The sequence below is a fragment of the Felis catus genome, chromosome D1, assembly GCF_018350175.1.
Source record: "Felis catus isolate Fca126 chromosome D1, F.catus_Fca126_mat1.0, whole genome shotgun sequence".
Lineage (NCBI taxonomy): Eukaryota > Metazoa > Chordata > Mammalia > Carnivora > Felidae > Felis > Felis catus.
In genome coordinates, this window is record NC_058377.1 from 22,035,776 (window position 1) to 22,060,261 (window position 24,486).

General features: G+C 47.7%; 1 protein-coding gene across 4 annotated transcripts in view; it reads left to right on the plus strand.

The window, feature by feature from the left end:
* The first annotated feature begins 6,874 nt into the window (after nucleotides 1–6,874).
* SLC37A2 (solute carrier family 37 member 2) overlaps nucleotides 6,875–24,486 on the plus strand; it is a 30,281-nt gene continuing 12,669 nt past the window's right edge. The window contains exons 1-4 of one of the 4 annotated variants that reach the window (XM_019811506.3): nucleotides 6,875–7,113; nucleotides 22,853–22,934; nucleotides 23,389–23,482; nucleotides 23,614–23,692. In XM_019811506.3, the coding sequence (XP_019667065.2) occupies nucleotides 22,905–22,934; nucleotides 23,389–23,482; nucleotides 23,614–23,692 (203 nt within the window). In that variant the 5' untranslated portion in view covers nucleotides 6,875–7,113; nucleotides 22,853–22,904. Of the gene's footprint in view, nucleotides 7,114–8,615; nucleotides 9,055–9,099; nucleotides 9,597–22,852; nucleotides 22,935–23,388; nucleotides 23,483–23,613; nucleotides 23,693–24,486 lie in introns of those variants that run through there. The other 3 variants (XM_019811507.3, XM_023239266.2, XM_023239267.2) reach the window with 3 other exon arrangements.

A 24,486-nucleotide genomic window follows, 5' to 3' on the forward strand; every position in this document is an offset into this window, starting at 1 on the left:
CTGTTTATTTATTTTTATTTTTTTAATTTAATTTTTTATTTTTTAAATTTTACATCCAAATTAGTTAGCGTATAGTGCAACAATGATTTCAGGAGTAGATTCCTTAGTGCCCCTTATCCATTTAGCCCATCCCCCCTCCCACAATCCCTCCAGCAACCCTCTGTTTGTTCTCCATATTTATGAGTCTCTTCTGTTTTGTCCCCCTCCCTGTTTTTATATTATTTTTGTTTCCCTTCCCTTCTGTTCATCTGTTTTGTCTCTTAAAGTCCTCATGTGATTGAAGTCATATGATACTTCTCTTTCTCTGACTGACTAATTTCACTTAGCATCATACCCTCCAGTTCCATCCATGTAGTTGCAAATGGCAAGATTTCATTCTTTTTGATTGCCGAGTAATACTCCATTGTATATATAAACCACATCTTCTTTATCCATTCATCCATCGATGGACATTTGGGCTCTTTCCATACTTTGGCTATTGTTGATAGTGCTGCTATAAACACGGGGGTGCATATGTCCCTTCGAAACAGCACACCTGTATCCTGTGGATAAATGCCTAGTAGTGCAATTGCTGGGTCGTAGGTTACCTGAACTGTTTAGTTCATCTGTTTTCAACCTGACTGGATTTTTTAAATTTGAGGTTGTGTGTGTCTTCATTTGGTGCAATAAATAGACAGGGACTTGATAAGACTTGAAGGACTTGATAAGGCAACACACAAAGACTTGAAAGAAACTGATGAATTTTCTGTTTTTTGTGTTTTGTTTTTTTATTCTCGAGAGGCCTGGGAATGTTCCCCTCTCTCTGACTGAAACTCTGTCATTATAAACTTGGAAGAACCTGTCCAAGTTCATTGGTAGGAAGGGGTAAACCAGGTTTAGAAACAGCGATCAGTAAATAGAAATTATTAGAGCCCATTTTGACATGCGGTGGATATCTAGATGACATTGATTCTAAGAAGGGAAGACTTGGGACAGAGAATAAGAGCCTCTCAGAAGGTAGGTCTAGGATTAGGACTCTTTGTCCCAGGAATTTCAGTCTTGGACTTGATTCCTGCATCTTGCAGCCAGTCCTTCATGTATTTTACAAGGCATGCCACTATTATACTAGGAGCCAAGGATCTGAGGGCCGTACTCAAGGGTTTTGTGGAGAAATTCTAGGGTGAAAAGATTGCTGGGCCAAAGGAGATATAAGAGAGTTTTTCCAGACCTTGGTTGCCATAGACATCTAGGGGTGGCAGGAATATCTTCAGATTTTATTGGGTGGCACTGGTTTGTTTATTCTGACCTTTTAAAAACTTGCTAGTAAAACTCTTCCCTTGAAGACCTTCCAATCCTTGCCTGTGAAAAGTATGGTCCTTTGAAGTCACATGCTTCTGATTTTGAAACCAAATTTCCAATTTTTATTTGTCCAACCTGTTCTCCCTGTTTCATTCCTCTTGCCTCACAGCATTAAAATGTGTTCCCACTTGTAGACCCAAGAGAACAGCAGTGTAAGGTGGGGAGGCAGTTCCACACTTACCCCAGGTGCTAAGAGGGAGTTTGATTTTACATATGGAGAAGTCCTCAGGGAGAGATGCTGTCTCATCTTTCCACCACCATCACTGTGTAAATCAGGCATGCCAGTTCTCCATAAGCTTAAATTTCCTTGTCTGAGGAGATTATCTCCTAGCCATCCAGTGGTGCAGAGGAAGGTGTCAGATAAGAACTAGGAACTGGGGTGGTACCTGGATGGCTCAGTCGGTTTAAGTGTCCAACTTTGGCTGAGGTCATGATCTCACGGTCGGTGAGTTCGAGCCCAGTGTTGGACTCTGTGTGGACAGCTTGGAGCCTGGAGCCTGCTTCCGATTCTGTGTCTCCCTCTCTCTCTGCCACTCCTCCATTCACACTCTCTCTCTGTCAAAAATAAGTAAACATTAAAAATATTAAAAAAAAAAAAAAAGAACTAAGAACTTGGAATCTAAGGAACAGTACTGAAATCTTGCTTGATGTTAACTTGAGTCATATGGACAGCTCATCCTGCTACTTATAGCATATTCTCAAAAGAGGAAATTTATATTTAAAAGGTAAATTTCTTATTTTTTTTTTTCCATCTCTTGTTTCTAGAATTAGCAAGCTGAGAACTACTGGAAGGAACTTAAAAGTTGATGAACAGCTGCCTCCCCCTCCGACCCCCCAACACTTGTCTGGTTACAAAACTTTTAAAAAATAATTACAGATATACAGGAAGTTGTAAAAGTAGTTCAGATAGGTTCTATGTAGGCTTCACCTGGTTTCCCCCAATGGTTATATTTTATGTAACTATAGTATAATATCAAAACCAGAAAGTTGACATTGGTACAATATGTATGTATAGTTTTATGTGTGCCATTTCCACCTGTGTAGATTTGTGTCAGTACCACCACAGTCAAGATACAAAATTATTCCATCACCACAAAGATCTCCTCTTACTACCCCTGTAGTCACACTCGCACACCCCTCCCGTTTACCACCGTCTCTAACCCCCGGCTACCACTAATCCATTTCCATCTCCATAATTTTGTCATTTCGAGAACATTAGATAAGTGGAATCATACAGCAAGTGGTCATTTGAGATTAATTTTTTTTCTCTCAGCTTAATGACACCGAGATCCATCCAAGTTGCTGTGTGTACCAATAGCTTGTCCCCTTTATTGTTGAATTGTGTCCCGTGGTATGGGGACCACATTTTGTTAAACCCCTCATTCATTGAGGGACATTTTGGTTGTTTCTAGTATTTTGCCATTACAGATAAGGCTGCTGTGGACATTTGTGTACAGGTTTGTATGGACAGAATATTTCACTTATCTGAGATAAATGCCCAGAGTATCACTAATGGACTGTATGGTAAGTGAATGTTTAGTTTTTTAAGAAAGGGATAGCATGCAGTTGGGTTCTGGTTTTAATCCTTTTTGTCAGGTGGGTGGTTGAAATCCAGCTTTCTTCTTGGCCTCCATTGATACCCTTTGGTGGGGGTTGGGGAAGGACACCTCATTACTGCTTGGTTAGTGGGAGTTCTGGCTCTCTACTGACATCACCGTGCCTGGGATCGGGAGGGTGCCTCCTTACTGATCCCCACATGTCCTCCACTAACACCATGGTGTTAGGGGCTAGGTGCTCATTACCACTGGAAGCTGGTGAAAGTTCTGGCCTCCCATTTTTTAGTTTCCTTACACCACCCTGACTGTGGGGCTGGGGGGATACCTCGTTACAGCCAGGCCCAAATGGATGTTGAGGCTCCCTGCTTTGCCTTTGCTGGTAGGAGTGGGAAGGGGCTGCCGTGTTTTCTGTGGTGTTTGGTGGGAGTAGGGTGGCTATTGCTAGACTACCCCCATCTGGATCCTTTAACTAGATATAGCTGGCTTTTCTTTTTTTCTTCTTTTTTTCTTTTTCTTTGTGCTGTTGGCTCTTCCAGATGGCTGGCTTCTCCAACATCCAGTTCAGATAGATGAAGCAAAAAGCAAACACAGACAAATCACTGCTGTGTCTCTCCTCAGATCTTTTCCTAGCTCATCCAGAGTCATGTATATGTTGCTATATATATATATAATGCCCAGGGTTTTCAGCATTTAGTGAGAGTAGGGAGAATTGAGTCTATTCCATCTTGATCCAGAACGAGAAATCTCACAAAGAGCTTTCAAGTGGCCATTTCTCCTCTAAGGACATAAGTCCGATCATGTCTCAACCCTCCTTAAAAACCTCCTCATCATATCCTGTCCAAAGGCTAAAATCCCAAGCTCTTAACATGGACTTTTAAGGCTCTTCAGTATCTTACAACCAGGTATAACAGTCCTAACTTCTGCAGCTCCACACTTTGGACATGCCACCCTCCAGCTACGTGGATTTCACATGCACCACTTAAATATATCTATCTTGCTTTTTTGTGCTTCCTTGTTGAGCACACTCTAGTGCCTGTGCACTCTGCTGCTCCTGTCTCCTCTTCTCTACTTGGCAGTCACCTAGCTGTACTTCAGTTCTGCTTCTTGTATTACCTGCTGTGAAGTCTTTCAAGACTTTCCCAGTTATCTGACCCTTTCTCAGTGCCACCATAGCAGAATGAACATAATCCTACAAGCTATTTCTTATTTGAACGGATTTATTCTACTGGAGCTCTTTGAGGTGGAATTGTGTCTCTATCCATCTCTGTCCCATTCAACTGTAAATCCTTTGAGGGTAGGGGCAGTACCTGTCCTATTTATCGATCTATCTCTAGCAGAGTGCTGTGCCTGGCACATAGTTGACACTTAACAAGTGTTTATTAAATGAATAGATGAGTGACTTGTTACTTCCAGATACCAGAGCAGCCAAAAATTGTCCTCAGCTTGCATGACTAGGCTGCCTGAGGCCACCTCACTTTTGTCATTACCATATCTTTTTTTTTTATTTCTGCACACATACCCCCCCAAAAAATGACTTTGGGAGACTAATGATTTAACTGCTTCCTCAATCTGCTCCTCCCTTTCCTGCTTTTAGGTCATGCTCATATATATTTGCTGCCATCACTGGTTGACCATTTGAAAGCAGGGCCGCTTCCTTGTTCAGCTGATAGTAGTCTCCTTTAAAGACCATTCTTCTGGCCAGTATGAACCATCCATCAGTTCTGCTTTAAAGAGACTGAAGCCCTTACTTTTGACCATTTATATCAAGGCTAGAACTTTCTTGGCCAAACCCTTCCAGAACATTGTCTTTTCAATGAAACAAAATCTTTTGGGGTACATGGTCACTTTGCTTGTCTCTATCTTTTGACTGTGTTGGCTGGAAGAATTTATTTATTTATTTATTTATTTATTTATTTATTTATTTATTTAATTTATTTTGAGAGACAGAGCAGAGGAGGGGCAGAGAGAGAGATGGAGAGAGAGAATCCCAGGCAGTCTCCGTGCTGTCAGCATGGAGCCCAATATGGGACTTGAACTCATGAGATCATGACCTGAGCCAAAACCAAGAGTAGGACACTTAACTGCCTGAGCCCCCCAGGCCCCCCAGTGTTTATTTATTTTTGAGAGAGAGAGAGACAAAGCATGAGTCGGGGAGGCGCAGAGAGAGAGGAAGACACAGAATCTGAAGCAGGGTCCAGGCTCTGAGCTGTCGACACAGAACCTGTCATGGGGCTCAAACTCATCAACCAGGAGATCATGACCTGAGCTGAAGTTGGACGCTTAACCGACTGAGCCACCCGGGCGCCCCAGCTAGAAGATATTTAATTGCAGTTCTTTTTGGTGAAATGTCAGCATCTGACATATTTGAAATAATAATAGCTTCTTTCATTTTTTTATGACACTTTACTCAACCCATACATCCATCCTTGTCAACCTCAAATTATTCAACATGTGTTATCATGATGCTTACAATAACTTCACTGAGTAAAGTCATATATACACAGATACCCATATACATACACATGCACACACAAACACATATACACACACAGGATATTAAGGATTTACAAGTCAAACCTATTTGCTATACTCATTGGTGGTTTTTAAGGACTCCAATCTTGACCCCGATGTTTTGTTCTCATTTGTAGTGACCATTGGTATCTGTCCATTGTAGCCAATATCTCATGCACATATAATAATCAGTGCTCCACTTAGCAAACCTACCTAATCTGGCCAGGCACTTTTTATATGCAGAATTTTTAAAGTTTATTTATTTTGAGAGAGAGAAACAGAGCACACAAGCACGGGAGGGGCTGAGAAAGAGAGAAAGTATCTCAAGCAGGTTCCACACTGTCAGCGCAGAGCCCAATGTAGGGCTCAAACTCACAAACTGTGAGATCATGACCTTAATGGAAATCAAAAGTCAGATGCTCAACTGACTGAGCCACCCAGACTCCCTTATATGCACAATTTTTAATTCTTACAGCCACCCTGCAGGGTAGATATTATGAGCCACATTTCACAGCTGAAAGAACTGAGGTTCAGAGAAGTAGTAATATCTTAGGATCGACTCTGTCTCAAAGCCTATGTTGTTTTCACTACAATACTCAGCATCTTAATAAAAAGACCTAATATGAACTTGAATCTTTATTTTTTTAAATATTTATTTCTGAGAGAGAGAGAGAGAGAGAGAGAGAGAGAGAGAGTGGGGGTGGTGGGCAGAGAGAGAGGGAGATAGAGAATCCCAAGCAGGCTCTGCAGCTAGCTGTCAGTGCAGAGCCCGATGTGGGGCTTGAACTCACCAACTGAGATCATGACTGAGCCAAAACCAAGAGTCTGACGCTTACCTGACTGAGTCACCCAGGCACCCTGAAATTGATTCTTTAAGAGGTTGGATAATCTCTATGTCTCCTAATATCCCAACTCCTACCCCATTAATCAAGGGTCTGGGTCTTGATTCTATCAAGAAATTTCACAATAATTATCATAAAAAATGATGCCACTTTCTGTTTAGTAAGACAACAGTGGGGAGGAGGGCAGTGAGAATAACACTTGTATGTGTGTGGTTGGATTTTGGAGTTCTGTTGCCTAATGGCTTATTCTCATGGCACTTCTCCTAGGCTTCCTCCAGCCTTTGGGTCTCCGGGTCCCTTAGAAAAAAACAGGGAGGATGCTGTTGCCATATCTAAAAGGGCCAGTACAGCTTACTGGCTATCCAGAAAGTCCTGTGGGTGATCAGTGACGCTTGCTAGCAGTAAGAACTGGCATTTGATGGACAAAAAGGCCATCTCCTGTCCCATAAGCGCATGATACTAAACCACAGCAAGCATTTTTTTTTTAATGTTTATTTATCCTTGAGAGACAGAGACAAAGCGCGAGCAGGGGAGGGACAGAGAGAGAGGGAAACACAGAATCCAAAGCAGGCTCCAGGCTTCGAGCTGTCAGCACAGAGCCCGACGTGGGGTCCAAACCCACGAACTGCGAGATCACAACCCCAGCTGAAGCCGGACGCCCAACCGACCGAGCCACCCAGGTGCCCCTAAACCACAGTAAGCATTTTTGACAAATGATGGAGGACTATCCACAATAAGAACTAGAGATCTTTTCCTTTAGTTTCAGATTCAGTAACTCATCCATTCCCTTCTTATTGCCATCAGATACTGCTGTCCGCACCCTGCAGGGTTTGAGGAGTGTGTAAGGGGTGCCAGAGAACAGGAAGGTGAGTCAAGAGTGGAGAGCTTGTGTAGGTGAGTGAAAGGATTATCTGAGCCATAACATCCTCTTTGTCACTCCCCCAAGCTGCAGGAAACAAGGAGATTGTCCCGCTTACCCACAGGAGCAAGTAAGGGACATTGGTAAGAGTCTGTTATTACCAAAGACATTACCAAGCTGCCATCCTGGCCCCTGAACAGGAGTATGTGGCTGGAACTCACAGGGAAGGAACTGGAACAAGGCAAAGACTATCTCAGGACTGGCCCTGCTCCCAGCTACTTGTTGGCACTCCGGGCACATTAGCCATACCACGACGAGGGCATATTAGTAATGTCTCTCTGAGAGCTCCAGCCCCAGGCAAGCATGGTCCGCTAAGAGGCACAAACACCATGTCTCCTGAGAGGCATGTGAAACAAGCAGTGATGAGAGTTATTACTTGTCTTCTTACTGTCTGAAATCAAAAGAGATGTTCCACACCACTGAAGACTGGGTGGCACCTCTGGAGCCATGGAGATGGTCCCCTCCATTCCTCAAGTAATGTCCATGTTCTCCTCCCGTATAGCATCGAGTAACTCAGCGGCTTCCTTGGCTCATTTGTATTTCAACTCTATCCTTCTCTTTAGTCCCTTAGGAACAAGTAGCTGTCTTCCTGGGGATATCAGCTCATTATTCTAGTTTGTTTTCTACCCCTTAACCTGCTTTCATTCAGGCCTAATGTCTACTGGGTGTTGCTGACCCCAGAACTGGTCTGTCATACATTCTGAAACATCAGGTGTCTCCTGGGATTATCCCAGGTAAACCAGAATGGATCCCAGATGGATAATGCCCATCTCACTGACTTGTGAGAATGAAATGAATGGACATCTAGGCATAGTGAGTGGTATAATTGGGGTTAAGTTAGCTGCTGTTTGCTATGCTCTCCCGTTGGTGTTTCACCTCTCTGTACTGTACCTAATCTAGCATTGGCTCCTTCTGCCTCCTTTCCTCTTTTCTCTCCGCCCCTTTACCTCCTGTCCTCCCCTTGTTGTCTTCATTTCTGCCACCAGACCTCAGCCTCTGACTGCCTGGCATCAACAGGGTTTCACAACTCTGCTTACCCTCTTTTTGCTTGATTCTAGGGCTGGGAACAGCCAGGCCCTTCATTCTGGGCCCTGACCTGTGTGGTGGAATTGTTGCCTTCTTTTGCTGACCTTGCGCGTAGGGTCTGGCCACCCCTAGGACTTGGGGGCAGTGCGGTGTTGGGGCTGAAGCCAATTTGCACAGACCCATTTCTATTTTATGCTCTATTAACAACTTTATTTTCCAAGTGAATGCTTCCTCTCCCTCCCGCCCCCCCCCCCACCCCGCCTCTACAATTCACCCGTGGGCTTGTATCCAAAGATCTCACAATATCTTCTTAAAAATTTTTTAATGGTTTTTTAAATTCATTTTTGAGAGAGAGGGTGACAGTTGGGGAGCGTGAGGGGCAGAGAGAGAGGGACACACAGAATCCGAAGCAGGCTCAAGGCTCTGACCTGTCAGCACAGACCCACATGTGGAGCTCAAACCCACCAACCTCGAGATCATGCCCTGAGCCCAAGTCGGACCCTTAACCTACTGAGCCACCCAGGTGCCCCACAATGTCTTCTCTTTAGAGATGGAAACACCCTGGAAACCTTTAGGCTACCTGCAGAGCACTTTTAAGGCACAGAATTCTGTGCTCCTTCATTGCTGCCTGGCTGCTCGCCTCCAGAAGGGAGAGAAGGAATGGCTGCAAGATTATCCCTACAAGAGTGCGTGGAAGGCCAGTCCTTCTGGGGAAGGGGAATGCTAGAATCCTGCCTGGCTCAATACACAGCCTGGAACCTGAGTGGGACAGGAAGCCCCTGCCAGGCCTGGGAGATATATTTGGGCCAACATCATAGCTCCCTGAAAACCTCCTTTGCTCTGAGGGTGCGCCCCAACTCAGGTCAGTGTAATGCTGGGGACCACTGGGTGTCAGGTTTCCCAGCGTGCCTCAGTTTCCCGGTGTGTGTCGGGAGCCGCTCCTCGGGAGAGAAGGGCGCTTCAGGAACCGGCTGCTGGCGGACGGAAGGTCGCGTACAGCTGGCTAGTCTGGGCTCGCCGCTTTCGGTGCCCAGGCAGGAAGTGAGCAGAAAGTAAAAGGCCGACGGAGGAGCCCCTAGAATCTCTGAGGGCGGTTGGTCGCTAGCCTGGAGACTGAGCGGGAGAAAATGCAGGTGCCGGAGGAGGTTGGCCGGGCGGTTTGCGCGCCGCCCGACCCCGAGGGCCTTCAGGTGCAAGGGGGCGGGGGCTGCAGGCGTCCGGCCGCGGAGCCGGGGCGGGCCGAGCCGCGGGGCATTTAAACCCGGCAGTCTGCCAGCGAAGGACACGCGCCCCGCGCCGTCCCCTCCTTCGGCCACCCTCTCCGCTTCGGACACCGGCCGGCGCGATGCGGTCTGCCTTGGCCCCGGGTGTCTGGTTCCTCCGCGCCTTCTCCAGGGACAGCTGGTGAGCAGGGCCCGGGCAGGGGGAGCAGCTGCCTGCGTCCGGAGCGCTCCGGGGCCAGCCTCACACCTGGCCTGGGCTGGCTTGCCGGGGACGGAGGCCGGGGGGAGCTGGAGTTTTGAGTGGCCCTTTTGTTGTCTCCTACTCCTTGAATAACACAAAAGCCAGAACTCAGTGGTCCTGGGACCTCACCTGGGGCGGGGGAGGGAGGGGGGGAGAGGGGGTCCAGGCCCCAAGGGACATACCAGGGGAGGGCATACCTCTCTGATCTCAGCCGCCCCTTAGCACCCCAACAATGAGTGCGGGGCTTCCGCAGTAGCTTTCCTCCTGACCAAATAGGGGGAGGATGTGGAGGCCACAACATGTTGGGGTGTGTGGTGGGTGGAGGGCCTTCAGCCCCCTCTTCATCAGAGGCCACCACTGGAGCGATTTGGGGGGTCTGCACCCTGTTTATTTTTAACATTGGGTTAGTTGCCATCATTTACAAATTGTAAAATTTGGCATACCCAGATTCCTGGCTCCTCTGGAAAAACAGGCGTCAGGCCTAAATTCTCAGATTATATTACTAGGGGTTGAGGAGTACCTTTCCAGAGCATGGGTGCTCTTAAGATGACCGACTTATTCCAATTTTAGATGGAAAACCCTACATACCCAGCCCCCTCAGTCCTGGGCAAATTGGGATGGTTGATCACCCACGGTGCTTTGCAGTCGGTGGCCGCCCTCACTGGTGACAGTCCTCACCACTTCCAGCCTTTTTCGCTCATTTACGTTATGTATTTGATCTTTCTTGAGTTTAGGACCGTGAAGAGATATTTTCAGAAAAAGATGAAAACATGACTCTTGATAGGATATAAAAATGAACATGTGGTAAAGATTTTATTCTACTCATAATGAGGGCACCAGAAGATGTTATGATCAGTTAAGAAAAAGTTCAGGAAGAGGGGAATAGGGAGTTAGTGTTTAACGGGCATGGAGTTTCGGCTTGGGAAGATGAGAAGTTCCGGGGATGGATGCTGGCGATGGTTGCACAACAATGTGAATGTACTTACTGCCACTGAACTGTTCACTTAAAAATAGTAAATTTCATGTGTTGTGCATTTTACCACAATTTGAAAAAAATCCAGGGGCACCAGCGGGGCTCAGTCGGTTAAGCGTCTGACTCTTGATTTCGGCTCAGGCCGTGATCTCACAGTCCAGTCTGTGAGTTTGAGCCCTGCATCGGGCTCTGAGATGACCGTGCAGAGCCCGCTTGGGATTCTCTCTCCCTCTCTCTCTGCCCCTCCTGTGTGAGCGCTCTCTCTCTCTCTCTCTCTCTCAAAATAAAATAACCTTTAAAAAGAAGTATCCAAAGAGCATGCCCATTTATAAGTCAGGAATATTGAGGCAAAACTGGTTTTTCCACAGGTTGGGAGGGAGAAAAGGCTATTAATCTGAGACTGTTGTTTCATACACATAGTTTGTATGACTTATCAGTTACCTACCACTTCAAAGAATTATAGCCCAAAGTCAGTGAAAGGCTAGATAGAACTCAATAATTGGAGGGGTGTCCTCTAGGTAATACACAGTTTTCCAGTGAAACATTTTTTTTTTCTACAGTCTCCCCTGCTTTGATCAAAAATAGTCTCAAAGATTATTCTTTTAAAAAAAAATTTTTTTATTCTTTATTTTTGAGAGAGAGAGAGAGACAGAGTGCGAGCAGAGGAGGAACAGAGAGAGAGGGAGACGCAAAATCTGAAGCAGGCTCCAGGCTCTGAGCTGACAGCACAAAGCCTGACACAGGGCTTGAACTCATGGACTGTGAGATCATGACCCAAGCTTAAGTTGGATGTTTAACCGACTGAGCTACCCAGGCGCCCCTCAAAGATTATTCTTAATCACAAAATGAGTTTGATCTCATTAAATTTGATCTGATTATGTATATAGGTGCAACAGTAGTGTTAATCTATAATATAGACCTTGTTAAGTTTGCTTTGCTAGAAGTTTTCGTAAGGAATCTTAGATTGGCCTTTTAAAAGCCCCTATCTATCTATCTATCTATCTATCTATCTATCTATCTATCTATCTCTGTATTATTTACTGTTTTGAGATTGGAAGTCAAGCCAAGACACTGGTCTTTACACTAGGTTTTGCCTGCTGTACCTATAAATTTGGGCAAATTCCTCTTTACTCGAAGCCTCGAAAATATCCTAAGACCCCTGGGCCTGCCAGGGAATAACCTTCCTTATTTGCCTGTAAGAGAACACAGTAAGCCAGGTTTCTTGGGAGGGTTTTATTAGTATTGGCTCCATGCAGGCAGCCTTCGTTCCTTAAATGGGGCTGGTTATGTCTGATTAAGTGATCATCATTGTCAAATATGACAGCCCAGGCAAAGCCTTGGTTATATAACCAATTTTTCTAATTACATCCTGGTTTAAAAAAAAAAAAAAAAAAAAAAAAAGACAGGGGAACCTGGGTGGCTTAGTAGGTTAAGCATCCAACTCTTTAAATTTTTTTTTTCTTTTTAATGTTTATTTATTTCTGAGACAGAGAGAGACAGAGCATGAGTGGGGGAGGGTCAGAGAGAGAGGGAGACACAGAATCCGAAGCAGGCTCCAGGCTCCGAGCTGTCAGCACAGAGCCCAACACGGGGCTCGAACCCACAAACCGTGAGATCATGGCCTGAGCCGAAGTCGGTCGCTCAACTGACTGAGCCACCCAGGTGCCCCTAAGCACCCAACTCTTGATTTCCGCTCAGGTCATGATCTCACGCTTTGTGGGCTCTAGCTCCACATTAGGCTCTGCGCTGACACTGTGGAGCCTGTTTGGGATTCTCTCTCTCTCCCTCTGTCTCTGCCCCTCCCCTGCTCATGCTGTCTATCTCAAAATAAATAAATAAGCTTAAAAAAATTAAGTGAAAATGAAAAAATTTAAAAAGGATGGATTCTTACTGAACTTTTGCTAATAACCATATTGCTACGAAAAGCAGGAAGACTCAACAAAAGTTTCTGAATTTAGGGGGCATGGTGGTCAGGTAAGGAGAATAAGATATTTGCAAGTATTTCATTTCAGTTTACAAAAAACAGAATGTACTAAAGTGTTTTGGGTTATAGACAGCTGAAGAAGAAATAGAAAGGGCTTCCTTACATATCATCAAACACTCTAACCTTAACAATATTCCAGACATAAATGACTGCCATCCCTCATCAGTTCATTTAGGCCTATATCATTAATTCTCATTCCACTGAATCTCGGGTTAGCAATCTCATAAACCTATCTGCTTCTTCACTCGAGTTCTGGAAATCCTGACTCCCTCCACTGGTATGTTCTTAAAGATGTGTGAGCTGTGCCATGGGAAGCCTATACACAAGAATAAGTGCCTGGTGCAGTGTTTTTCTGAGACAGTTCTTCATTGGTAGAGATAAAACCTTTGGCCCATAGCTAACTGAAGAGCCTTTAGGAAGCAGCAGCCGCAACAGCAGAGTAAAATAAAAATTTGTCTGTAGGTGACAGAGATGTTAAAAGGTATGAATTAACTTACTACGATGATTTTCAAAAGTGAACAACCTGATGAGAATTCATGACAAGGATAATGTGGCTACCCAGGAAATTTGGTTGTTCCTGAGATATGCAAAACAAAATAAAGCCAATTAAAAATCTAGACAATGTCTTAAAACGTAGTAAGGTAAATTCAAAGATGGTGAACATGACACCTGATTTATAAAAATGAACGAACACAATTTTTATAGAGGAAAAGAATCTTGAGATATTTAAAAATCCTGAGACAGAATTTATATAATATACCAAGGATGTGCCAAGAATATCAACTAAAGAGATTCAGTAAGTCTGGAGTAAGTCCTGTGCATCTGCATTTTGTTTATTTAAGTAATCTCGACGCCCAACGTGGGGCTCGAACTCATGGCCCTGAGATCAGGAGTTGCACGCTCTTCCACCTGAGCCAGCCAGGTGCCCCTTCACATCTGTATTTTAATAAAACTCCATAGGAAAGTCTGATGTGCATCCTGAGTTGAAAACCACTGACCTAGCAGATGTTAGGTTCAAATTAAAGTAGGATTGCAGCCCAGGTAACATTTTAAATCATAACTGAAACCATGACTGGTAACACTGTGTTGTTATCATCAGGCAAAGCACCACTGGGGGTGCTGATACATGGTGGCAGATCATGGGCCCAGAGGGCACTGAGAGATCTGTAGAAACTTCTCATACAGCATGCAATTTGTGAAATATTTATGTAAATAATAACCTTTTACCTCGAGAAATTTAACCTAGAGAAGGCTGAGTCTCTTCTGATTTCACAGTTATTTTCATGCAGTTGGTCAGTAGCAACATATCAAATAAACCTAATTATTTGTAGCACCTCTCTTTTTAAAAAGTGAAAAAAAAAACCCACAAATCTTTGTGATTTTCTAGGGGCCCTCTTGGACATCTCATAGATAGTTTTAGGTATAAAAGATATCCAGGAAATTTTATTTTGCACGTAGGACTTGATTTGGGGAAGGCAAAAATCAAAAGTTGTTAGGACATTTGAATGCTTATCATGAGTGCCTAAGAAATAGTTCTTGTCTACCCACTTGAAAGTGACAATAATGCATGAAAAAATAAACATAGAAAGTAACATTGTAAGGAAACTTAAGTCATTTCCTAAGCGGGAAATCTTTGTTTTAAAAAGTGTGGAAAATTATTCTGTGAAGACACACAAATTCTGCCATGTAGGCAGATTACACAGGAGGTAAGAGCATAACATTTTACAACCTCTCTTTTTTTTTTTTTTTTTAATTTTTTTTTTCAACGTTTATTTATTTTTGGGACAGAGAGAGACAGAGCATGAACGGGGGAGGGGCAGAGAGAGAGGGAGACACAGAATCGGAAACAGGCTCCAGGCTCCGAGCCATCAGCCCAGAGCCCGACGCGGGGCTCGAACTCACGGACCGCGAGATCATGACCTGGCTGAAGTCGGACGCTTAACCGACTGCGCCACCCACCCAGGCGCCCCTACAACCTCTCTTTAAGAGCAGACCAATAACCAATGGTCAAAAAAATTTTGTCATTTTAACAGAACAAAAACCAAATTCTACTTTTGCACTGACATATTTGATATTAAAGGAACTAGAGCCTCTTTTTGAAATAGTATGAATAAAATAAAAACTGTGCCAGATTTTAACAAAATTTCACCATAATTACTTGTGTTCAGACTCATCATTTGCACACACTATAATCTAAGGCAAGTCAAATTCTCTTTTCACAAACCTATACATTTATCTAGTCAGGTTTTTATCCCTCATTGTCCTTTTTCTTATTCTGGAATGACCCGTCATTTTACATTTGTATAAATTACTTTCCTTTTTTTCTTCTTAATAAACAAAAATGCATCTCATCACTGTATACGCCAAGTTGTACCTATCTGCCACTGTTGTTCCTAACAGAGTTTCATTCATACACATTACTTATGTCCTTTAACCAAATAACTTACATTTTAGAGAAAAGGGGGTTGGGAGGGTAGATAACGGTAAACAGCCTGTCCCACACCAATATTTAAAACATTTTTTTTTAACGTTTATTTGTTTGTGAGAGAGAGACAGAACGTGAGCGGGTGAGGCGCAGAGAGGGGGAGACACAGAATCCGAAGCAAGCTCTAGGCTCTGAGCTGTTAGCACAGAGCCTGATGCAGGGCTTGAACACATGAACCATGAGATCATGACCTGAGCTGAAGTTGGATGCTTAACCAACTGAGCCACCCAGATGCCCCCACACCAGCATTTTAGAAGAGCTCACGAATACACATAACACAGCTTTCTACAACCACACGTGTCCTTTACACACTTTTGAAAGTGTGACTCCAGCAATGTCCTGTGTTCTCCAACATCTCCCAGATTTAAGACGGAGCTGGATTGAAATTGTATGCCCTGTGCAGTTAACTTCTCTAAGCCTTGGTTTCCCCCATCAGTAAAAAAACAGGTGGGTTCTTTTTTTCTTTAAATGTTTTTTGTATTTTTGAGAGGGGGAGGAGAAGATGTGCCGAGGTGGGGGTGCAGAGAGAGAGAGGGAGACAGAGAACCCCAAGCAGGCTCCGTGCTGTCAGTGCCGAGCCTGACGTGGGGCTCAAACTTAGGCACTGTGGGGTCACAACCTGAGCCGGATGCTTTAGCCAACTGAGCCATCCAGGCGCCCCCCAGCCAGGTGGGTTACTGAGGATAATCATGATGTGTGAAAATCCTTGACTTCCAGTGGCACTCAGGAAGTGTTCTTTCACTTCTTTCCCGATGAGTGTAGGTTTGGACTCCTATCAAACACTAAACGTTAACGTACTTCCTGCTGGAGGCACATTATTATTTTGAACTCTGAGGCCCGCAGTGATGAAAACACGGTCCTACCTTTCTGGATGGAACTGAGGCTCAAACCGGAGAGAGGATGTGTGCAGTTTTCGGACTTACTACTTCATGGGTCCCGAAGGAGGGCATTTCAATTAAGCAGAAGTGAAGAAAGCTGACCTAGGCAGACCTCCCTAGACTAGGACACCAGAGGGTGGACTGGCTCTGAGCTTTGGATACCTTGTCTGTGAAGTGAGGACACTGGTAATACCTACCTCACAAGACTGTCGTGAGGAGCAAATGAGGTACAGTGTGTAAAGTACTCAGACCAGTTCCAGGCTCCTGTTAAGCATTGACTACACATTAATTATTGACTGTTATTCTGCTCACTGTTTCTACTACTTTGTGCCAGACATTGTTTGTTTGTAGTTCACTGCCAGGCGATTATTCGTTTCGCCACCTAACATATGGGTATAAGGAGGCACAGAGAAGTAACGTGGCTTGTCCAACACCGCGTAGCTAGGGACGTGACTGGGCTGGAGTTTGCATCCAGGTCGGTCAGACTCTCAGGCCCGGGGTCTTTCTGCTGCCCTCTGGGTGAGAGCGAGGGAGGGGAAAGATCACAGGGCCCTTTGGCCTCACACAAATCACTTTAACCCTCTAAAGGCTCCAGGTCCTGGCGCACCTGGGTGGCTCAGTCGGTTGAGCGTCCGGCTTCGGCTCAGGTCATGATCTCGCAGTTCACAGGTTCGAGCCCTGCATCGGGCTCTGTGCTGACAGCTCAGAGCTTGGAGCCTGGAGCCTGTTTGGGATTCTGTGTCTCCCTCTCTCTGCCCCTCCCCCGCTTATGCTTTGTCTCACTCTGTTTCCCAAAAATAAATAAATGTAAAAAGGCTCCAGGTCCTTGTCCACAAAATGGAAATGACGATGTACTTATACCACAGGGTTTGGGCGAGATTACATGAGAAGGTATTTAAAGCCCTTAGCCCGGTGCCAGGCATACAGTTAGCCCTTGGTCATTGCTAAGTGCTTGGGCAGTTCTGTGGAGGGAGGGATGGATCCAGCCTCGCCAGGAGGGAAAAGTAGCATTGGACTTGTTGGGTCTGGAGGCCGTGGAGCCAGCAAAGGCACAGAAGTGAAGACAGTCTGTCTATTCAAGACTAACAACGTGTAACTGCAGCTGGCAGGGGCGTAGGGTGCGGAAGGAGCAGTCCCTGGAGACGAGGCTGAGAGAGACAGGCAGCCGGAAGTGTGCAAGCAAAAGTCAGAGCCTGAGAGGTCTCTGCCCAGGAAGCCAATACTACTGCCCTTCCCCCTCTGTGTCAGGATGGGGTGGATAACTTGTTCATGGCTGAAAGAGTCATCCCAGCCCTGGACCGGGCTGGTGCCCTGCCAGAATTCTGCTTTGCGTCTGCATGGGCATGTCTGGGGGCAGCCGGCAACGTGGGCACCTTGCCAGAGATGACTGTGGCTGGTGCTTACGGGGCTGGGCCCATTTCCTGGGGCCCTGTGAGGGGGAATCGCTCGAGACAAGGAGAAGAAAAGTCTGTGGGAGGAGGCCCGGCTGGATGAGCAGGAACAGGGAGGAGGAAGGCTTCAGGAAGGCCGGAGCTGTGAACTCCCACGCCACTGTTTTCCCCACACCCTAACCTTCCCGTGGGAGCTGGAGGCCGAGGCTGCCTGGTGGCTGCAAACTGAGTGGCTCTCGTTCCGGAGTTTGCTGAGGGCTCACACTGCCAGATCCTAGAGCCCACCCTTAGTAGACACATAAGACATTCAAATGCATCCCAAGAACCCGCTGTACGCCAGATGCTTCCACATCCATTACATCTCATTTAATCCTATAACAATCTTGTGTGCAGGAGCTTATTATCTTATTTAAAGAAGATCAAACTGAGGCTTAGAGAGTTAAACAACTTGCCCAAGGCCACAGCAAGCAGCAGGACTCAGCCTCTTTGGGTCTAAGTCTGACGTTCTTTTCCCTATTCCGTCGTGGTCTCAGATCAGGGGCCCCAGATGCTGCGAAGCAGCTGTCTTGTCTGATTTTCCTGGTAACTGCAAAGAAGTGCTTGGGAAGGGCAGCAGAAAGGGCTCCTTAAAATGAGCTGTGGTGCCAAGGCGCTGCTCTGGAAAGGAATGGGAGATCCAGGAGGAGAAACCGGAGGGAAAATTATTATTCCCGCCCCATCCCCTTGGGCCCCTCAGGGTCAGAGCTGGTTGAGAGCACATGACCCTGTGGTGGTCGCCCTCCCTCCCCACCACCACTCGTGATTGCTGCCTTCTACTTCCTCTTCCTCCCTGCTGTTTCCTCTTTCCCTTCTTACTGAGCAGATTGGTACCTCCCTGGCTTTGGGCGGGGCTGTCTGACCTAGAGCCCGGGAACTGGTTTGGAATGGTCTGTCAAGGCCTTATTTCTTCTTCAAACTGTACCAACCGAATGCTGAGATCAGAGTGGAGCTGTCCCCAAGTAACAACAGAATTGAGGACGGACACCAGGGGTAGAGTCCCCGAAGCCCACCACTCCCCCATCTGGCTGTGCCTGAGTTGGTCTTTGGGTCGTGGTGGGGGAGGGGCAGTACTGCTGTTCTCCTTTTGGCCTCCGGCTCATGCCCCCTACCCTGGATCCTTCGTGCTCAGGAGAGCGGTGGATGAGGGTGAGGCGTTGGGGCTAGGCCCGTAGAGAATCTTGAGAGGAAGATCGCTGGGCAGGACCACAACTCCTCCACCATCAGCACATTTCCATCTGTGCTGTCTGCATAGCGTTGACCACCTCTTCCAAACCCTTCCAACCCTCACACTCTTCCATGTTCTCCACTTGCCCAAATAAAACATCATGCTGTAGCTGTAGCTTAAAGCCTTGTCTTTTCATTCTGTTTGAGCACTCGGGGGTTCCCTTACAGAGCTTCCTTCTCAAAGCTTTCTTCTTTCCTTAAAGTGATCATTATCTATTCATTTATCCTATAAACTCCTGTGGCTTCTTGTGGCTACCTGCCAATGGCTGGAAAGGATCTTGGGACCAAGTCCTGAGTCAAATTGATCTCTCCGAACAAGTTCCTGAGACCCAGCTGGGGGAAGAGGAACAAGTAGAGGATTCCTTGGGTTGACTTTCTGCCCCCAAGAGGGGTTTGTGCCCTCAGTCCTGATGGGCCCTCCCAGATGTGGCCTGTTCCTGTCCCATCCTGTGTGCTGGGAGGCCTGGCTCAGGGCTCTGCCCCATGCTGTCTGTTCCAGGCTGGCCTCCCCCTACCAGGGTGTCTCCCAGTGGCAGTGAGGGATTTGGCAGGGGGTGGGTGGTGGCACTCTCGCCATCGGCCTGTTCTTACTGTTCCCAGCCTCTTTCCTTTGCAGATTTGCTGAGTCCCAGAACAGGGCACTTCCAAGGACAGGCCACCGAGTCCCTTTCCTCAGGGCAAGTGCCAAGCTTACCTGCAGCCACAGCCAGCCCAGCCTGTCACATGGCTACCTGAGCAGACCCGCTGGCTGAGGCAGGGGAGGTAGGGAGTGGTTGATGAGGGACTGGCCTTACAGGGGGGTAGCGATGTGGTCGCAAAGCAAGGAGTCAGGATGCAGGTACGGGGGTGGGGGTGGGGTGTTGACTGGGTAGCTACTGGGGAAAGGGGGCTCCTTTCCACCGTCTCCCAAGGCCAATATCCCACTGCTGTGCTGTTTCTTTTTTATTGTTGTGCTGGTGGTGATAATAGGTCCTTTGAGGTTTTTGTTTGTTTTTAACCCCTTGTTGCTTTGGGACACATTGTTCCTTGTCCTTACCTCAGAAGAAGTCCTAGTGCAAAGTCTTGATAAGGTCGGTATTTGGACTGTCAGCTAGCAGTTAAGAGATAGCTCGTTAGCCTCTCCATCTAGCCCAGTCACTGAGTGTCCAGTGTTGGGAGGTGGGGGAGGTGGGACTCTGCAAAGTGCCACTTTTTGCTAACAAGGATTTAGAGGATGGTGGGACAGCCGGCCTCACCTGGAAAGGTATGGGGGCCTCCCCGTGCACGTTCCTTCGTGCCTAGCATGTTTGCCCAGCCTGGCCTGCCACCCGGGCTGCCATCCGTCCCCTCACAGCACCCCCCACCTCCCCAGGCCAGCTGTGTATATTTCCCCGCTCCCTTCCTGGGGCCTCTTGATTCTGAAGAAACGGTTCAAGAGAAGAGAAGTGAAACTTCTTCTTCACGCCCAAGCGACCATCGCTATCTTTCCTGTGAGAGACTGTGAGTTTGGCAGCCTTTGCCTCAGCCTAGCTCAGCCCTTCACCTGATTGATGACCCTAGTCCCCTTTGAACCGTGGCACCTTGGCCTTTTCCTCAGAATAGCTGCTAACGCAGAATGGAATGGAAAGAAGACTGTGGAGTGAAGATGGATTGGGTGAACAGGTGCTCTGCCCGGGTAGCCATGGGATTCTGAGCTCATCCCACTGCCTCTTTGGAGTCCGGGAAGGAAGTTCCAAAGGGTATCCATGCCGGGCCTGGCATCACAACACGTTTGATCCTCCTGTCTCACCTCCTGTCCCCCCTACCCCCAGAATCATGCCCTTCTGCTCTCTTGGGTATCAGGTTTTCTACTGGACGTTGGGGTCAGAGCTGGGAGAAGGGGCAGGCCAGGCTGCTGGAGGGGGGCAGGCTGGAATCTCACAGATGAGGATACCAGTGCGGGCCCCTGCGGATCCTCTGGATCCGCTCCCAAGGGAGCACATGAGCAGGCCACTGAAGGCCAGAGTCTCTGCTCCATCACGTCACAAGCTTGGAGTTGAAGCAGAGTGATGGTGGGCAGTGCGTGTGAGAAGAGCAGTGTGGCTGGAAACCGTGCTAGACCTTTAGGCCCCTCGTTGGCTCTCACCAGCTCCTGAGAGGGCTTCCCAGGCAACACCAGGCTCTCTAGCTGGCAAAGGCCTTCCTCACTGCTGGGCCTATCATGAGAGAACAGAGTCGGGAGCCTCAGTGGGGCTACAAGGATCTCTCAGACCCAGAGGAAATCTGATTTGTCTCCATGGTCAGTGGCTGTATCCATGTAGCAGCCAGGATAGGCTCAGCTGAGCCCTGCAGACGGGGGTGGGGATCTTAAAGATGGTACAACAGGGACCTAGGGGCTAGGGTGAGAGTAATGTTGTGTTCACCTGTCTTTGAGATAGATGTGGTCGGTGCTATCATCCATGTGCAGCTGATGAGGAAACCAGAGAGAGGAAAGATTTAGGAACTTGCATGTGGTTACACAATACATTAGAAGCATCACTCAAAGCTTTTAGCTTTTTTCCTGAACCAAGTAGCTTCCCAGCCAGGGCACTAGACCGGTTATCTGCAGGGTATAGTTTTCTTTCATCCATTACTCTTTGAAGAAGGCCACCTTCTCAGAGAATTTCCCCCAGATTTTACAAGTCCCTGAACTTGGAATTATTAACAAGTCCCTCATAGGAATCATGAAGCATATGCCGATTGGTGGGACCTGGAAGGCCACTAAGCCTTCCGATGTCAGTCGCTGTAACAGTCACTTGGAGTAACCCCACATTCCCTGAGGCTCAAGTCCCTGAAGGACCTCTGTGGCTACCCTGGAAACTGGTAGCCAGAGGGACCTGTTTGTAGAGAAGCATAAAATCCAGGCTAAATAGTTGGAACCTCACTCTTAGCAGAATGGAGAGCCACTGAAAAAATGTTTAGCCAGGTGACGGAGGGTGTGTAACTACATTCTCTTCAGAAGATACACTGTGAGGTAGTGGAGAGAACGGAGTCAGAGAACCCAGGTAGGCAGCTCAAGTCCAGGGTGAGGTAAGAAGGGTCCTGGGAGCCCAACCTAAATTCAGGCTCTTCTGAAATTCCCTTGTATTTCACAAGCGGTAGCCTTCATGACATGTTTGGGGGAAGTGAGTTTGGGGTTTGGAGGCAGATCTCTAAAGACGGCAGAGTAAGCCTCCGGTGTCCTGCCCTTCAGGTTCATGGAACTGAGGGATGGAAAGGGCTTCAGGGCCCCTCCCACCCTTCCCCACCCTTCTCCATGAGATCGTGAATAAACCAAGGCTCTGGCTCTTTCCTAATGTCTAGCCTTTTCTCCTGGGTTGGGGGTCCGTTTTGAGGTCTATTTTCCAAGTACTTCCTGGCTCCTGGTGGCTGACTCAGCTCAGCTGATGCTCTGCTAGGGGCGCAGACGCTGACTCAGGAGGACATTGAGGCCCTTTTCCCAGGCTCTCAGGAGAAGGGCAGTGGCCGGGCGTGTGGTGGAAACTTCAGTGGTGCCTGGATGAACTGTTCTTTCCATTCCAGACCGGTCCTTGGGATGAGAAGTGGGGGTAGGAGAGGGTACATGTGATGTGTGAGCCACAGATGGAAAGAATGATCCTTCTGTCCAGTGGGATAGACCAGACTGGGCCTGGGAAGAGGATGTGGATTGTGTCACCAGATTTCCCACTTTTGGCTACTGCCCTAACTGGACTGCAGCAGGTGCTGTCTCTGCTGTGTTCAAGGCTTGAGAGGAGTTGAGCTCACTTTAGAGACAGACCTTCTCCAGTGTCAGCCTCCCACCTGCTCCCACCATTTCTGGTATTCTTATTAAAAACAATTCTACTTCGCTGCCACCATGTCTCATACAGGCAGACACAGAGGCGTCCTGACCTTGGCGAGGTTAAAGGATAATAGAGGTGTGGGGGGTGACAAGAGTCGGGGGTGGGGGGAGGGGCAGGCGTAATTTGTGTTGTCTAGGGTGCTGGTACTGAGCCAGCTTTGCTGAAGGGCCTCAGGAGGTGGGACCAGAGAGATAGGGCTCCCTGAGTGCCCTGGACCCCGGGCATCTGTTCCTACCCTCCCCTTGGCCTCTGTCCAAGGAACTGTCTGGAGGGGAGACTGAAGGTAGAGAGTTGGTGGTGCTGAGGCCCTGGGGTTGCCAGAGCAAGTCCCGTGGGGATACCGTGTCTGAGCTTCTGGCTGAGGCCAACTTCCTGCTGACCCAGATGCCTGCCTTTTCCTGCAGGTTCCGAGGCTTCATCCTGCTACTCACCTTCTTCATTTATACCTGTTATCACATGTCCAGGAAGCCCATCAGTGTTGTCAAGGTGAGGCTGGCCTGGTGGTAAGGAAGAATGCAGGAGATGCTGGGCCCCAGCTGAAATAAACTCTGGTAGAATGGTCTGGAACTTGGCCCATAACCATCCTTATTCCCTCAACCATAGTCAGGAGATGACCCCTTCCCATGGCCAAGCCCCATTCTCAGTAGTTGTTCTTCCTATGGAACTTTCCCTGTGTGTTCCTTTTGACAGCAGTGTTGCTGGCTGTGGGTGGAACGAGAGGGCAGGGACCCTGGGCTCTATGGGCTCTGGTCATAGACTCCTCTTCCCCTTCACTGAGGGCCTGATGTGGCCACTTGCCCTATAACCAGTCACGGTAGGCAGGATGTCATGCCAGCCGAAGGAGCATGGAGCCCAGTGGGGAGGCAGTGGTGCTGGTGTGGTTGGGGAGGCAGATTGCTTGCTGATGACCCCTGACCCACGTGTCCTATTGCCTTTTCAGAGCCGTCTGCACCAGAACTGCTCAGAGCTGATCAAGCCCATTAATGACAGCCACAGTCTCAACGACACTACGTGGTGCGACTGGGCTCCCTTTGGTACGAACAGGGCAAGTTGCTCTTCCCCACTCCCCAGCTCCCCTCCCCAGGAAGAGTTTGTCCAGTGCCGGTAAGGACTTCTTGCAGGGGCAGCCAAGCACCAGCTTTCTGTCTCTGCCATCTGTTTTCAGACAAGAACAACTACAAGGAGTTACTGGGGGCCGTGGACAATGCCTTCCTTGTGGCCTATGCCATCGGCATGTTTATCAGGTAAGAGACTGGCAGAGCCTGTGACTGTCCCCGTGTCGGGGGATCAGAGCTGCTGCCTCCCCCTGACGAACCTGCAGGCAGCAGGGTTGAAGTGAAAAAGCCGATGCCCCCCCCCCCCAGGTGGAAATGAGACCAAGACTTGGGCACATACCACCAACCCCTGGCCATCCTCATTTCCTTACCATGGTCACCCGGCCTCCTCCGTCACCTGGCAGACAGACTCTTCTTTTCCTGGAAAGTCTTTCCTGGATGCTCCTTCTGAGGTTATTCTCTCAGATGACAGTGGTGGTGGTGTGGCTGGACAAATATGGCTTGTCCTGAACTGGGATCCTTCAAAGGTAGCCCTGCACACAGAGATGGCAAGGAATACCACTCTCCTGTCCTGGGCCTAAATTAGCCCAACAAGCATGGCTTTTACATAGCAATCCTGGTGTTTGTTGCCAGGGACCAAAGATGAAAAGGTAGGGTACTGCTTTCCAAAGGCTCACAGCCTAATGGAGGTGCCCAACTCATCAGCAGCTGGTTACAAACCAGTGTGGTGGCTCTCTGAGGGAGGTGGCTACAGGCCGCTCTGGGGCTCAGGGGTAGTCACCTCATGCCAGCTGGGATTAGAGAAGAGGGGTTAGGGAAGACTTCTGGAAGGAGATGATACTGAGGAAGAGCAGTGGAGAAGTAGCTGGGCAGAAGGACTAGCATGGGCAGAGAAAGGCAGGTGGGAAACAGCACGATCTGACTGGGGGTGTACTCCTAACAGCTTTAATAACAGAGTAAAATTTGAAGTAGTGGCAGGAGAT